Consider the following 17,272-nt stretch of genomic DNA (forward strand, 5'->3'; position numbering starts at 1 on the left):
TAATCTGCCGACCGCACACCGCCGCAACCTTCATTATCCCTATGTACCCCTAATCTGCTGCCCCTAACATCGCCGACCCCCTACATAATATTTATTACCCCCTAATCTGCCCCTACCTACAATTATTAACCCCTAATCTGCCGACCGGACCTCACCGCTACTATAATAAATGTATTAACCCCTAATCCGCCTCACTCCCGCCTCGCAAACCCTATAATAAATAGTATTAACCCCTAATCTGCCCTCCCTAACATCGCCGACACCCAACTTCAAGTATTAACCCCTAATCTGCCGACCGGACCTCGCCGCTACTCTAATAAATGTATTAACCCCTAAAGCTAAGTCTAACCCTAACCCTAACACCCCCCTAAGTTAAATATAATTTAAATCTAACGAAATAAAATAAATCTTATTAAATAAATTATTCCTATTTAAATCTAAATACTTACCTGTAAAATAAACCCTAATATAGCTACAATATAAATAATTATATTGTAGCTATTTTAGGATTAATATTTTTTTTACAGGCAACTTTGTATTTATTTTAACCAGGTACAATAGCTATTAAATAGTTAATAACTATTTAATAGTTACCTAGTTAAAATAATTACAAAATTACCTGTAAAATAAATCCTAACCTAAGTTACAATTAAACCTAACACTACACTATCAATAAATTAATTAAATAAACTATCTACAAGTATCTACAATTAAATCAACTAAACTAAATTACAAAAACAAACAAACACTAAATTACAAAAAATAAAAAAAGATTACAAGAATTTTAAACTAATTACACCTACTCTAAGCCCCCTAAAAAAATAACAAAGCCCCCCAAAATAAAAAAATGCCCTACCCTATTCTAAAATAAAAAAATTAACAGCTCTTTTACCTTACCAGCCCTTAAAAGGGCCTTTTGCGGGGCATGCCCCAAAGAAAACAGCTCTTTTGCATTTAAATAAACATACAATACCCCCCCCCCAACATTACAACCCACCAACCACATACCCATAATCTAACCCAAACCCCCCTTAAAAAACCTAACACTAAGCCCCTGAAGATCTTCCTACCTTGTCTTCACTACGCCGGGTATCACAGATCCGTCCAGAAGAGGGTCCGAAGTCTTCCTCCTATCCGGCAAGAAGAGGTCCAGAAGAGGCTCTGAAGTCTTCATCCTATCCGGCAAGAAGAGGAGATCCGGACCGGCAAACATCTTCATCCAAGCGGCATCTTCTATCTTCTTCCATCCGGCGTGGAGCGGGACCATCTTGAAGCAGCCGACGCGGATCCATCCTCTTCTTCCGGCGACTCCCGACTAATGAAGGTTCCTTTAAGGGACGTCATCCAAGATGGCGTCCCTCGAATTCCTATTGGCTGATAGGATTCTATTAGCCAATCGGAATTAAGGTAGGAATAATCTGATTGGCTGATTGAATCAGCCAATCCGATTCAAGTTCAATCGGATTGGCTGATCCAATCAGCCAATCAGATTGAGCTCGCATTCTATTGGCTGATCGGAACAGCCAATAGAATGCGAGCTCAATCTGAATCCGATTGAACTTGAATCTGATTGGCTGATTCAATCAGCCAATCAGATTTTTCCTACCTTAATTCTGATTGGCTGATAGAATCCTATCAGCCAATCGGAATTCGAGAGACGCCATCTTGGATGACGTCCCTTAAAGGAACCTTCATTCGTCGGGAGTCGCCGGAAGAAGAGGATGGATCCGCGTCGGCTGCTTCAAGATGGTCCCGCTCCGCACCGGATGGAAGAAGATAGAAGATGCCGCTTGGATGAAGATGTTTGCCAGTCCGGATCTCCTCTTCTTGCCGGATAGGATGAAGACTTCGGAGCCTCTTCTGGACCTCTTCTTGCCGGATAGGAGGAAGACTTCGGACCCTCTTCTGGACGGATCTGTGATACCCGGCGTGGTGAAGACAAGGTAGGAATATCTTCAGGGGCTTAGTGTTAGGTTTTTTAAGGGGGGTTTGGGTTAGATTAGGGGTATGTGGGTGGTGGGTTGTAATGTTGGGGGGGGGTATTGTATGTTTATTTAAATGCAAAAGAGCTGTTTTCTTTGGGGCATGCCCCGCAAAAGGCCCTTTTAAGGGCTGGTACGGTAAAAGAGCTTTACAATTTTTATTTTAGAATAGGGTCTGGCATTTTTTTTATTTTGGGGGGCTTTGTTATTTTTTTAGGGGGCTTAGAGTAGGTGTAATTATTTTAAAATTCTTGCAATCTTTTTTTATTTTTTGTAATTTAGTGTTTGTTTGTTTTTGTAATTTAGTGTTTTGTTTTCTTTTGTAATTTAGTTTAGTTGATTTAATTGTAGATAATTGTAGATAGTTTATTTAATAAATTTATTGATAGTGTAGTGTTAGGTTTAATTGTAACTTAGGTTAGGATTTATTTTACAGGTAATTTTGTAATTATTTTAACTTGGATATTTAATAGCTATTGTACCTGGTTAAAATAAATACAAAGTTGCCTGTAAAATAAATATAAATCCTAAAATAGCTACAATATAATTATTATTTATATTGTAGCAATATTAGGGTTTATTTAACAGGTAAGTATTTAGCTTTAAATAGGAATAATTTATTTAATAAGATTTATTTTATTTTGTTAGAATAAAATTAAATTTAACTTAGGGGGGTGTTAGGGTTAGAGTTAGACTTAGCTTTAGGGGTTAATACATTTATTAGAGTAGCGGTGAGGTCCGGTCGGCAGATTAGGGGTTAATAATTGTAGGTAGGTGGCGGCGACGTTGGGGGCGGCAGATTAGGGGTTAATAAATATAATATAGGGGTTGGCGGTGTTAGGTGCAGTAGATTAGGGGTACATAGGGATAACGTAGGTTGCGGCGGTGTACGGAGCGGCAGATTAGGGGTTAAAAAAAATATGCAAGGGTCAGCGATAGTGGGGGCAGCAGATTAGGGGTTAATAAGTATAAGGCTATAGGTGTTTAGACTCGGGGTACATGTTAGGGTGTTAGGTGCAGACTTAGGAAGTGTTTCCCCATAGGAAACAATGGGGCTGCGTTAGGCGCTGAACGCTGCTTTTTTGCAGGTGTTAGGTTTTTTTTCAGCTCAAACTGCCCCATTCTGTTTCCTATGGGGGAATCGTGAACGAGCACGTTTTTGAAGCTGGCCGCGTCCGTAAGCACCGCTGGTATTTAGAGTTGCAGTGGCGGTAAATATGCCTGTACGCTCCCTTTTTGGAGCCTAACGCAGCCCTTCTGAGAACTCTAAATACCAGCGGTATTTAAAAGGTGCGGGGGGAAAAAAGCATGCGTAGCTAATGCACCCCTTTGGCCGCAGAACTATAAATCTAGCCGTAAGTAATAAAAGAAGTGCAGAGCTGGTGGGAGTCCACAATACATCACATGTGGGCTCCTATACCCAACAGTGAAGTCCTCAAGAACATCATGAAATAGAGCGCTGGTATTACTCAGTGGAGCGTTAATATCACTTTTGCAAAAGCGATATTTAGCGCTCCACTTGTAATCTGGCTAATAATGGGTCAATAAACACATCTCTTTTATAGTACACTGTACCAAATAAAATAAAAAATCCCCAAGAGAATGCTTTGCCTGATGTGTTTTACCACCTCCCATGAAGCCCTAACCTGTCGTTGTAGCTCCGGATAAGTCAGTGCACAGGGCGCGGAGATCAGAGTGAAATGGCCCATAAAAACGGCTCATGAATTGAGCACAGCCATCCTCTGCCCTCCGGCACGCCCCTCGGGCCAAAAGACTGTCAAATGTTGCCTTACACTAGAGCACAAATAAACCTCCAGTGTACCCTCATGAAAAACATGCATATGACCCCACTGGGTTATAACACCATAGCGGCGTGCACCGGACTAACCAAGAATCAGAAGAAACCTCTTCATCCAGGCTGGGACCTGAAACAGAAGGAAAATCTGTGTAACTAACACTGTATACCTTATGTAGGGATAATAGCTTAGACAGGCTGGAAGGAGACATGGGAACTTCCCAGCGACATCCAGAAGCTAGTATACACCAATACTCTACTAAGAAAATGACATAGTTCTTAAAAACTCCCCTGCCCTTTCTTGCAGGAAACAATCCATTGATGACAATAAAAACTTGAATCTTCAGCATTGCACTTCTCTCTGCCAACCTCCATGAAATGAGGCAAAAATATACTGATACGGTAAGGGAAGTGGGAGGGATATTCAGTACTTTACTTGGGGTGTCTTTGACTCCTCCTGGTGGCCAGGTGATGTATTGCCCATAAGTAATTAATGAATTTGTGGACTCACTGCCATTAGAAAGAAAAAAAGGTTTTCCAAACCTTATGTTATATAAGCCTCCTTTCTAACCTAAAAACAGAGTAACAATTACCTGATCAAATTACCCTCTTTGGGACAGCACAATGTGTTCAATCACTATATAGTCAAACTTAGATTATTGAGATACTGATGAAAGAACGGATCTTCTGAAAAAAGGGCCTTTTAGGGAGGAATCCACCAAAGGAGGCACGTGTACATTTGAATCAGATTTGCATGCATGTGCTATGATGTGAAGCTGGAGAAATCAGAATGACTGAAGCTCATTCTTGTTTGATTCTGCCTATTTCCCTGGATAGCAAAACAAATTGGATGAAAAATGTGAATCAGTTTGAATGACCAGGGGCCCATAAGGCATCTATTAGATCCATCTGAAGGTCCCAATACCTGATACTATTATGGGGCAGCTTGCGATGTAAACTAGAGGCCATGTAATCTAGGTCATTGTAACAGAGTCAATTATAAACCCCAAAAAGGATATATGAGTCTGAAGAATCAAGGAGCTCTTTGGTAGGTTGATTTAAGTGTGCATTAATTACTATGGAGCCCTATTTACCAATCCCTGTATCGGCCCCAATGTCTCTGTTTCTGCGCGAGTCTTCAGGCTTGCCGTAAACAGGAGTTAAGAAGCAGTGGTCATAAGACTGCTACTTCTTTACTTGTCCGCCTCCTGTGAGGCGGCAGACATCAATCCGCCCGATCGGATACGATTGGGTTCATGAACACCCTCTGATAGCGGCAGAGGGTGTTATTGCGCAAGCAGTTCACCAGAACTGCATGTGCAATGTTAAATGCCGACAGCGTATGCTGTTGACATTCAGTGATGTCGGGAGGACATAATCCGCTACAGAGGATCATGTCCATCTGACGGTTAGTAAATAGGCCCCTATGGGTGCTTGTACTAGAGTATCATCCAGATATGGAGCTACAGAGATTCCCGAAACTCACACTACAATCAGCAGTGCTCATAGAACTTTTGTAAAGAATCAGAAAGTACATCTGAAAATGCTTTTAAGTTTTCTGTCCATGTGATCCTTGAAAGAGGTACTTCCCACTAAGGGAATTGTACTATTTCTGCAAAGCATGGATATTGCTTCATCCACCTTATCTTATCTATATAATATTCCCATACTCACAATTTTGCAGAACATGATCTTATTGTCTTCAATTAAGAGAAGTACAGCAATAAAGGGGATCATTTATAACAATTTGATCAAGGTTTGAGTGGCTTACCCCTCTATCAGTTCTGAAAACTTCTCATTGCACAAAGAAAGTGTGTGAAACTGTCTCTTATAAATATAATTTCATTGAGAACCATGTTTCAGTTGTTTCTTCTCTATAGTTTCATGTTCAGAATAATAATAAAAAAACACTGCACAGACCTAATGTGGTAGAACATGTCCCTATAATGTTTGAAACGCTAAGGATTTGGGATTGTCTTCTTAGATCTTCAAATAATATATAAACCCTGATTTCCCCACGTAGCCCCCTATTAAATGATTCCCTTTCTAATTTAAATAATACTAATGGTTAGATTACAAGTGAGGGGCAAACATTTTTGCGCTAGTGATATTGTGTTTTTGCAAGCCATTTTCATAGCGCTGATGTTACAAGTTGAAAGAAATCGAGATTGTGCTAGCGCAAATGCCATTTATGCTTCAATCCTTACTGCTATCTTAAAGCTGTGGATAACTGTTTTCCGGAACAAAAAAGTTGCACAAAAACACTTAAAAAATAAATTACAAGGTATAGTTGCACTCATTAACCCCTTAATAACCACAGCACTTTTCCATTTTCTGTCCGTTTGGGACCAAGGCTATTTTTACATTTTTGCGGTGTTTGTGTTTAGCTGTAATTTTCCTCTTGCTCATTTACTGTACCCACACATATTATATACCGTTTTTCTTGCCATTAAATGGACTTTCCAAAGATACCATTATTTTCATCATATCTTATAATTTACTATAAAAAAAATTATAAAATATGAGAAAAAAATGGAAAAAAAACACTTTTTCTAACTTTGACCCCCAAAATCTGTTACACATCTACAACCACCAACAAACACCCATGCTAAATATTTTCTAAATTTTGTCCTGAAATTAGAAATACCCAATGTTTACATGTTCTTTGCTTTTTTTGCAAGTTATAGGGCCATAAATACAAGTAGCACTTTGCTATTTCCAAACCATTTTATTCAAGATTAGCGCTAGTTACATTGGGACACTGATATCTTTCAGGAATCCCTGAATATCCCTTGACATGTATATATATTTTTTTAGAAGACATCCCAAAGTATTGATCTAGGCCAATTTTGGTATATTTCATGCCACCATTTCACCGCCAAATGCAATCAAATACAAAAAATCGTTCACTTTTTCACAAACTTTCGGTTTCTCACTGAAATTATTTACAAACAGCTTGTGCAATTATGGCATAAATGGTTGTAAATTTTTCTCTGGGATCCCCTTTGTTCAGAAATAGCAGACATATATGGCTATGGCATTGCTTTTTGGTAATTAGAAGGCCGCTAAATGCTGCTGCGCACCACACGTGTATTATGCCCAGCAGTGCAGGGGTTAATTAGGGAGCTTGTAGGGAGCTTGTAGGGTTAATTTTAGCTTTAGTGTAGTGTAGCAGACAACCCAAAGTATTGATCTAGGCCCATTTTGGTATATTGCATGCCACCATTTTACCGCCAAATGCGATCAAATAAAAAAAAAAAAGTTGAATTTTTCACAATTTTAGGTTTCTCACTGAAATGATTTACAAACAGCTTGTGCAATTATGGCACAAATGGTTGTAAATGCTTCTCTGGGATCCCCTTTGTTCAGAAATAGCAGACATATATGACTTTGGCGTTGCTTTCTGGTAATTAGAAGGCCGCTAAATGCTGCTGCGCATCACACGTGTATTATGGCTAGCAGTGAAGGGGTTAATTAGGTAGTTTGTAGGGAGCTTGCAGGGTTAATTTTAGCTTTAGTGTAGAGATCAGCCTCCCACCTGACACATCAGACCCCCTGATCCCTCCCAAACAGCTCCCTTCCCTTCCCCACCCCACAATTGTCCCCGCCATATTAAGTACTGGCAGAAAGTCTGCCAGTACTAAAATAAAAGTTTTTTTTATTTTAATTTTTATTTTTTTAAAGCATATTTACATATGCTGTGGTGTAGAATCCCCCCTTAGCCCCCAACATCCCTGATCCCCCCCAAAACAGCTCTCTAATCCTCCCCATCTGCCTTATTGGGGGCCATCTTGGGTACTGGCAGCTGTCTGCCAGTACCCATTTTGCAAAATAAAAAGTTTTTTTTTTGTTTTTATTTTTATTTTCTGTAGTGTAGCTTCCCCCTTCCCCACAGACCAACCCCCACCACCTGCCTGATCTTTTTTTTTCCAACTTTTTTTCCCCTTTTCTGTCCATTTTACTGTTACTTTTTCTGTAGTGCAGCGGTTCCCACCCGCTCCCTCCCGTGCACGCGCCCGCCCCCACCCTCCCGTGCACGCGTATTAATTTATTTTGTAATTGGTTAAAACAGGAGAGAGAGAGAGAGAGAGAGAGAGAGGAGAGAGAGAGAGAGAGAGAGAGGAGAGAAATAGAGAGGAGAGAGAGAGAGGAGAGAAATAGAGAGGAGAGAGAGAGAGGAGAGAGGAGAGAGAGAAAGGAGAGAGATCTATCAAGCTGTCAACCGCAAATACGGCGGAATTACACTGCATAATTGTTGCAAGCTTGATCTGACCTAGTTATCAAAGCCCACAGACCAGCAAATGTTGAAATTTGTGACGTAACATATGATCCGCCGGTCTCAATCTTACGCAGATCGATGCTTACGTCATTACAGATTTTCCAAATACACATTCGGCTCTATTTGCAATTATTCCCAGTTAGCAAACTTTTAACAGGTATGCTTGCGGCTATTCCGACTCAGCGTACCTGGTTTTCAATCCGCCACCATGGAAGCCGCAGAAATCAATGGGAGTTTGAAAGCACCAAAAGCTTATGTTCGATGCTGCCAGATATCCCATTAATCTCTATGGTTGGAAACAAGTTACGTTTACACCTAACACCCTAATATAAACCCCGAGTCTAAACACCCCTATTCTGCTGCCCCGACCTTGCCACAACCTAAATAAAGTTATTAACCCCTATCCCGACGCTCCCCCACCCCGCCACAACCTAAATAAACTTATTAACCCCTATTCCGCTGCTCCCCAACCCCGCTGCCACTAAATAAACCTATTAAACTAAATTAAGCTATTAACCCCTAAACCTAACAACCCGCTAACTTTAAATTAAAATTACAACATCCCTATCTTCAAATTAATTAAAACTTACCTGTAGAATTAAAATAAAATATTTTAAACTATTATTTAACCTACCCTTACTATTATCCTACAATTAAATTAAACTACCAATTAAATTAAATAAATTACATATTAAAAAACCTAACCCTATTCCAATTAATTAAATATACTATTAAACATTATTAAAAGTATTAAATTACAGGAAAAAACAAAGTAAGTTACAAAAAAAAACCCCCACTAAATTATGAAAAATAAAAAAACATATTATCAACAATAAAAAAGAATTACACCTAATCTAATAGCCCTATAAAATAAAAAACCCTGGCCTACAATAAACTACCAATGGCCCTTAAAAGGGCCTTTTGTGGTGCATTGCCCCAAAGAAATCAGCTATTTTACCTGTAAAAAAAATATACAAACACCCACAAACAGTACAACCCAACACCCAACCAACCCCCCCAAATAAAAAAAACTATCTAAAATAACCTAATCTCCCCATTGCCCTGAACAGGGCATTTGTATGGGCATTGCCGTTAAAAGGGCATTTAGCTCTTTTACATGCCCAGACCCTAATCTAAAAATAAAACCCACCCAAAAAACCCTTAAATAAACCTAACCACCAATGATCCACTTACAGTTATTGAAGCCACGCTTAAAGGCTCCATTCAGCCGGCAAGAAATCTTCATCCAGACGGCCTCTTCCATCTTTATCCAGCCGGCGAAGTCCTCATCCAGGAAGGCAAGAAGTCTTCATCCGGGCGGCCTCTTCCATCTTCATCCATTCGGAGAAGTCCTTATCCAGGCGGCAAAAGGTCTCCATATAGACGGCATCTTCTATTTTCATCCATCCAGCGTGGAGCTGGTCCATCCTTAAGACATACGGCGAGGAGCATCCTCTTCTTACGGTCGCCGCTGTAAACTGGAACTTCAATGCAAGTGACGCCATCCAAGATGGCGTCCCTTGCATTCCTTTTGGCTGAAAGATTTCAATCAGCCAATAGGATTAGAGATGCTAAAATCCTATTTGCTGTCCCAATCAGCCAATAGGATTAGCGCTACTAAAATCCTATTGGCTGTTCCGATCAGCCAATAGGATGAGAACTCAATCCTATTGGCTAATTGGAACAGATTTTAGCAGCTCTAATCCTATTGGCTGATTGAAATATTTCAGCCAATAGGAATGCAAGGGACGCCATCTTGGATGGCATCACTTGCATTGAAGTTCCAGTTTACGGCGGCGACTGTATGAAGAGGATGCTCCGCGCCAGATTTTTTCAAGATGGACCCGTTCCACGCCGGATGGATGAAGATAGAAGATGCCGTCTGAATGAAGACTTCTTGCCGCCTGGATGAGGACTTCTCCGGATGTATAAAGATGGAAGAGGCCGCCCGGATGAAGAATTCTTGCCGGCTGGATGGATCCTTCAAGCGGGACTTCAATAACTGTAAATGGATCGTTGGGGGTTAGTGTTAGGCTTATTTAAGTTTTTTTTGGGTGGGTTTTATTTTTAGATTAGGGTCTGGGCAGGTAAAAGAGTTAAATGCCCTTTTAAGGGCAATGGGGAGCTTAGGTTATTTTAGATTAGTTTTTTTATATGGGGGGGTTGGTTGGTTGGGTGGTGGGTTGTACTGTTGGGGGGTGTTTGTATATTTTTTTACAGGTAAAAGAGCTGATTTATTTGGGGCAATGCCCCAGAAAAGGGCCCTTTTAATTCTTTTTTAATTTTGATAATTTGGATTTTTAATTTTTCGTAATTTAGTGTTTGTTTGTTTTTGTAACTTAGTGTTTGTTTTTTTTCTGTAATTTAGTACTTTTAATAATGTTTAATTGTATATTTAAATAATTTGAGTAGGGTTAGGTTTCTTTAATATGTAATTTAGTTTATTTAATTGGTATTTTAATTAAATTGTAGTATAATAGTTAGGGTAGGTTAATTAATAGTTAAAATAGTTTATTTTAATTCTACAGGTAAGTTTTTAAATTATATTAAGATAGGGATGTTGTAAAATTTTTTTAAAGTTAGGGGGTTGTTAGGTTTAGGGGTTACTAGCTTATTTTAGTTTTTGGCAATGTGAGGGGCTGACAGTTTAGGGGTTAATAGGTTTAGTTAGTGGTAATGATGTGGCAGTGGGAGCCCAGAGGTTTAGGGGTTAGTACATTTATTTAGGTTGCGGCGGGGTCGGGGAGCGGCGGGATAGGGGTTAATAACTTTATTTAGGTTGCGGCAGGATCGGGGTTAATAACTTTATTTAGGTTCCGGCGGGGTTGGGGAGCGTCGGGATAGGGGGATAAACACTTTAGTATAGTTGTGGCGTTTAGTGAAAGGGTATAAATAAAGTTGGGAAAAAGCTGAATAGATGCAAGATCGATGACTGCTAGATAACAACAGTACAATGCTCATCGCCCCGTACTTGGTGCGTGTCATTTTTCCGGCTTTTTTTTTTATAAATAAGGAGAGCGTATAGAGATACGCGGCTGCAATGTTAGGCGAGCGTATGAGAGAGAGAGAGATACTTTCTATACGTACATCTGTAAGAGATGTCACTAGAGGTATAGATGGCGCTTTAACAAAGATGTCATCCAAAAAATGTCGCCACCACAATCCTTTGTTTGGACTACAGTAGTAAAGGCCCCCAGACCTTTGTTAAGTTTCTGGGAGCCGTAGATAGACCAAAGGGTATTGCTACAAACTGGTAATGTTTGTCCATAAATGCAAAATGTAATACTGGTAGTGATCTCGGTGAATAGGGATGTGAAGGTAGGCATCCTTCAAATCTATGGTGGATCTATGGTGGACATTAACTGACCCTCCAGCACAAGAGGAAGAATGGACCTGATGGTCTACATTTTAAAGGAAGGTACCCTTAAGAATTTGTTGAGGCACTTCAGGTCTAAAATAAGATGAAAAGTTCCCTCCTTTTTGAGAACAACAACGAGATTTGAATAGAACCCTCTTCCTCTCTCTGCCTGAGGCACTGGAACAACTCCCATAGATATTAGATCTTCTACACAGCATAGGAAGGCTGATCTCTTTTCTGATTTCTCTGAGATCCTTGATAGGAGAAACTTGCCCCTTGGGGGGGCGAGACCGTAAACCTATCTTTTTTCCCTGAGATATGATATCCAGAACCCCAGGGTCCTGGATGGACCAAGCCCAAGCATCCTGAAACTCAGATAATCTGACCCCTACTTGACCTTTTCCCCCAGTTCGGGTATGACCCTTCATGTTGATTTGTTTTCTTAAATCAACCTTCTGGGATGTTTGCTCTTGTTCCATGCCTGGTTAGATTTCCAGTTACTCCTTGGTGCTTTGGAGTTAACTGAAGAGTTACTTCTCTGTGACAAAAGGAGCATACATGTCTCATAGGACAACCCTTAGATTTGAGGCAGGAAGGCTCTCTTACCCCTAGTGACAGTAGAAATGATGGAATTGAGACCTGGTCCAAATAAAGTATTTCCCTTAAAGGCCAAAGATATGAGCCTAGACTATGAAACCATGTCCGCTGACCAGGACTTCAACCAGAGAGCCCTTCTAGCGAGTACAGCAAAACCAGACCACTTTAGCATTAAGCCGAATAATTTAGATAATTGCATCACAAATAAAGGGGCTGGCCATTTTTAGAACCTGAATGCAGTCCTTGAATATCTTCCAGGGGAGAATCCACATAAATTAGTTCTGATAAGGCTTTACACTAAAATGTGGCCACCTCAGCCTCCTTTGCAATGCCTAAAGCAGGTTGGAAGAGCAACCCCCCTTGAAGGAAAATCTTCCTCAGGTATCCTTGTAATTTCCCCTCCATAGGGTCCTTGAAAGATGTACTGTCCTCAGTAGGTTTAGTAGTGCATTTAGCCAGAGAGGAAATAGCCCCATCCATCTTAGGCACAGTATTCCACACCTCCAAATGGCTACCCGGAACCAGAAACACGTTCTTAAAAATTGGAGACAGAGAAAAGGTAACACCAGGTTTCTGCCACTCCTTGGAGATAATGTCCGCCACCAATTAAGGCACTGGGAACACTTCAGGGGTCTTTAACTAAGATTTAAACAACATATCCAATTTGTGTACCTGTTTTTCTTCAGACGGTTTAGACTCTGATACACCCCGAGTAGATAACACCTCTTTAAGTAAATACCTTAAGTGTTTAATTTTGAATCTAAAATGAATGTCCTAAGAGTCCTGTATGGATTCAACTGAAGAGATAAAAGAGGAAAGTTCCCCTTCTGAGCTAGCCGAGAAATCATCATCAGAAAGCTGCGTAAGACTAACTGCTTATGCCTGCATATGACTAAGATGCTTAACTTTCCTCTTCTTCTTGTCTGCAATTTGCATAGCACTCAGAGCAGCTGAGACTGCTGACTAAATTGTGCTGCAAAGTCTTGCGGAAAAGTACTAACCCCTGTAGAATTGTGAGGGACTGGGCCACAGGGGACAGAGCCCACTGGCTGGGGATGTAACACCGGCATATTAGGGCAAGCTGGCATATGAGATGTTGCGGAGCATTCTGGGACAATCTGAGATGGTGGGATAACTTCAGTCTCATTCTGGGGGCCCTAGTGTCCAGAAACCTGAAGGACAGAAGTAAGGCATGCATTACATAGTTGAGCAGGAGGGCACACTGTGCTGCCCCTCGCACGCTAACTCTGCTCGACTTCTGCTCCTTGTGTAAATCGGGTAGCGTGCATATTACAAGTTGAAAGCAAATCTTTTTCGCTCTAGCGCTAACCTGCAGAAGTTAAAATATCACAATTGCATTAACGTACTCTCCCACAGACTTCAATGGAGAGAGAAAAGTTGAAAAAAAACACCCATACTTGTGCTAACCTCGCCATAAGCCCCCTACTCTAATAACCCCTAATTTTTTAATGCGCTACAGTATGCTATAATGTTTGCTCTGAGGAGGGGTCTGATACAGTGACATTTTACTACAGTAAACACATGTGCAGAGTGTGCTCTTTTTTCCTCCTGTGTTATGTAAGTCCTAGTTTCTCAACCTGTGGTACGTGTACTGCTGGTGGTACCTGGGGCATTAACAAAGGGGTATTTCAGGGATTGGTCTTAATTTTTTTCCTGATGTAGCTATTGTAAACCATAACATATCAAAGGAAGCTGTGTTTCTCATGTCTACCCTCGACCCTTAGATTATGGCTTGTTAGTGACATATGAGGGCTGGAGTTGAGCTTAACTAATATAAATTATTATTATTATTGGTTATTTGCAGAGCGCCAACAGATTCCGCAGCGCTATAAACATAGGCGGTATACAATGTAGCAGTTTTAGGGTTTAAATAGGTAGAGGGCCCTGCCTAGAGTCGCACTGTTGTAGTCAGCTCTTCTGAAGGTGATCCGCAAGCAGTTGGTCTCTTAAACTTACATTCTGAGGGGGTTCATGGTGGATAGGAATGGAGAAGAGGAACAGTTAATAGGAAAGATTAGTGTAGGTTATATGCATCCCTGAACAGAAGAGTCTTTAGGGAGTGTTTGAAGCTTTTAAAACTAGGGGAGAGTCTTGTGGAGCGAGGCAGAGAGTTTCACAAGATGGGAGCCAGTCTGTAGAAGTCCTGTAAATGGGAATGTGAGGAGGTATAAAGAGAGGAGGAGGTTGTGAGCAGAGCAAAGGGGAAGGGAGGGAGAGTATCTGCAGACAAGGTCTGAGATTTAGAGGAGAGCAGTGCAGTTGAGGGCTTTGTATGTCAGAGTCAGAATTCTGTGTTTAATCCTGGAGGCAAGAGGAAGCCAGTGAAGGGATTGGCAGAGAGGTGCAGCAGAGGAAGAGCGACGTGTAATAAATATTACTTTCCTTATCATGCAGAAAATAGCTTTTCCTCTTTTTAATGTAAGAGACAAATTAATTAATAACATCAATGAACCTTATTTCTGTGTTTTAATACTGTAATAGTGCCAAACATTAAATTCCAGAAAACATAAAACAAATATCTGACTTATATATTTACTTCCTTAACATATCTGATATGAAATCAAGTGATACACAGGATTTTAATGTTTGCTCATCTAAACGAACAATAATAGTTGTGCTACAATTGAGGTTCAGAAACACTGATGTACGTAATGATTAGAAAATAACAACACATTTTAAGACCTAATATAAGATTATTTAAGAGCAGAACTTACCCACACAAGTTGTTCCCTTATTATCAGCTGCATAACCAGAGTTACAGGAGCACGTGAATGAGCCAGGGGTGTTCTTACATTTTCTATTTCCACACTGTCCTGGCCACCTTCTGCATTCATCAATATCTGCATAAACAGATGTGAATGTTACACCTCATATTAGTCACAATAAAATATTAATGATTAGATCTAACATAATTATATCAGAGATAATAGCATGAGATTAAATTTCTCCATTACCTATAAGTAAGAGACAGAATTATTATATAGAAGATTAGCAAATCTAGGCAAGTGTCCCGGCTTATTTATACCCAGAAGAACTCTGTATACATTGTTACAAACATGTTGTTAGGCACAGTGACATTTTTTTATAATTTAAAACAACACAATGTTTTTTTTTTTCTTTTTAATATTTGTCATACTGTTTACGTTCATTGGTTATACTATACTCATGTGTTGGTTTATACAGACATGTTTGCTACTATCCAGTTTGTCATACACATAGCTGAGATTATATTATTTGTTTTGTGTCACTTTGGGATAATGGAAGTGAATTTGGACTTGTAACAATAGTATTTCATGTTTATTGTATTGTCTTATTTGTTAGTTGGTGTGTATGGGGTTGTTAGGCAACCATTTTGGTGGTTGATGCTGTTCAGGGGAGGGGCTTATTGTTTAATGTGTCACAGTTTGCTATATAGTTTTGCTCTGAGGAGGGGTCAGATACTGTGAAACGTTACTACAATAAAAACGTGCAGAGTGTTCTTATTTTCTTCTGTGTTATGTAGATTATTATTAGAAAACAAAAAAACAAATTTAAAACCTAATATAAGATTACTAGTCCTAAAGCCCGATCACATGGGCCATTTTTTGCAGTACAGCGGTCCCACCCCTTGCGGTCTCTCCCTCCCCCTCTCTTTTGCTCTCTCTCTCTCCCCCCTCTCTTTTGCTCTCTCTCTCTCTCCCCATCTCTTTTGAGCTCTCTCCCCCCTCTCTTTTGAACTCTCTCTGTCCCCCCTCTCTTTTGCGCTCTCTCTCTCCCCTTCTCTTTTGCCCTCTCTCTCCCCCCTCTCGTTTGCGCTCTCTCCCCCTCTCTTTTTGCGCTCTCTCTCTCCCCCTCTCTTTTGCGATCTCTCTCTCCCCTCTCTTTTGCGCTCTCTCTCTCCCCCTCTCTTTTGCGCTCTCTCTCTCCCCCCTCTCTTTTGCGCTCTCTCTCTCCCCCATCTCTTTTGTACTCTCTCTCTCCCCCATCTCTTTTGCACTCTCTCTCTCCCCCTCTCTTTTGCGCTCTCTCCCGCCTCTCTTTTGTGCTCTCTCTCCCCCCTCTCGTTTGCGCTCTCTCCCCCTCTCTTTTGTGCTCTCTCTCTCCCCCTCTCTTTTGTGCTCTCTCTCTCCCCCTCTCTTTTGCGCTCTCTCTCTCCCCCATCTCTTTTGCACTCTCTCTCTCCCCCATCTCTTTCGTGCTCTCTCCCCCCCCCTCTCTCCCCTCTCTTTTGCGCTCTCTCTCCCCCTCTCTTCGATTGGGTTGATTTCTATCTGCCACCATCCTCGTATCTAATCCTCAGCAGACTGCCTCCTTATTTCAATTCTTTTGATAGACTTAACTTTTAGCCATTCAGTGCTGACTCATAAATAACCCCATGGGAGTGAGCATAATGTTATCTATATGGCACACATGAAATAACACTGGCTAACTGAAAAACTGTCAAAATGCACTTGATATAAGAGGCAGCCTTCAAGGTCTTATAAATTAGCATACGAGCCTACCTAGTTTTAGCATTCAGCAAAGAATACCAAGAGAACAAAGCAACGTTAATGATAAAAGTAAATTGGAAAGTTGTTTAAAACTGCATGCCCTATTGGAATCATGAAAGTTTAATTTTGACTAGACTGTCCCTTTAAGTACCAGTTTTCTTCTTGTCACTCTGGGGCTCTCATTACAATATAAAACAAAATGACATACATATAGCTAGATAAATAACTCAACTAATGCAAAGTGGGGTCAAAAAGGTTTGACTGGAAAGTATGCACTTTAAAAGCACTTCTGTCTCCCCTTATAAGAAAGACATCATTTTCCAAGAAGGGGGAAACTGGTTCTATATTAAAACATAATTTTATTTCAAAAAGATTTATTTAAAAAAAAAATAAATGTGAAATTTAAAACCACAAAGGAGATTCAAAGATGCATTATCATGGTGCTTATGCACTATCGGTAGTCAGATAATCACTATGAAGAAATATCTTGTTTGGAGTATGACAACTTCATGTGTTTGTAATGGAATACTGGTAAATATGGGACTTATCACCATTACAAATATATAGCTGTTATAAAGTACCCAAGATCATTATAAATCTCTATATCTGGTATCAAATAACTGCCCACTGATAAAGAGCGCTGAGTGCTGGTATATACACAAAGTAACCCTCAAACAGCTAGCTAATTTAGTCCGATTGCACCCTAGATAATTGTGTCTATGGTGAAGTGGTTATGGCTAGGGCATTAATATAGATATAGGGAGATATATA

At 40.3% G+C, this 17,272-nt stretch overlaps 1 protein-coding gene across 1 annotated transcript in view; it reads right to left on the reverse strand.

Annotated features, from left to right (window-relative positions):
• The window catches only part of LOC128646844 (latent-transforming growth factor beta-binding protein 4), a 245,605-nt gene that overhangs the window by 35,038 nt on the left and 193,295 nt on the right, over positions 1 to 17,272 (reverse strand). Inside the window, exon 7 of the mRNA XM_053699644.1 lies at positions 14,747 to 14,872. Within this exon, the coding sequence (XP_053555619.1) occupies positions 14,747 to 14,872 (126 nt within the window). The remainder of the gene's footprint in view (positions 1 to 14,746; positions 14,873 to 17,272) is intronic.

Source organism: Bombina bombina, chromosome 2 (genome assembly GCF_027579735.1).
Source record: "Bombina bombina isolate aBomBom1 chromosome 2, aBomBom1.pri, whole genome shotgun sequence".
Classification (NCBI taxonomy): Eukaryota; Metazoa; Chordata; class Amphibia; order Anura; family Bombinatoridae; genus Bombina; species Bombina bombina.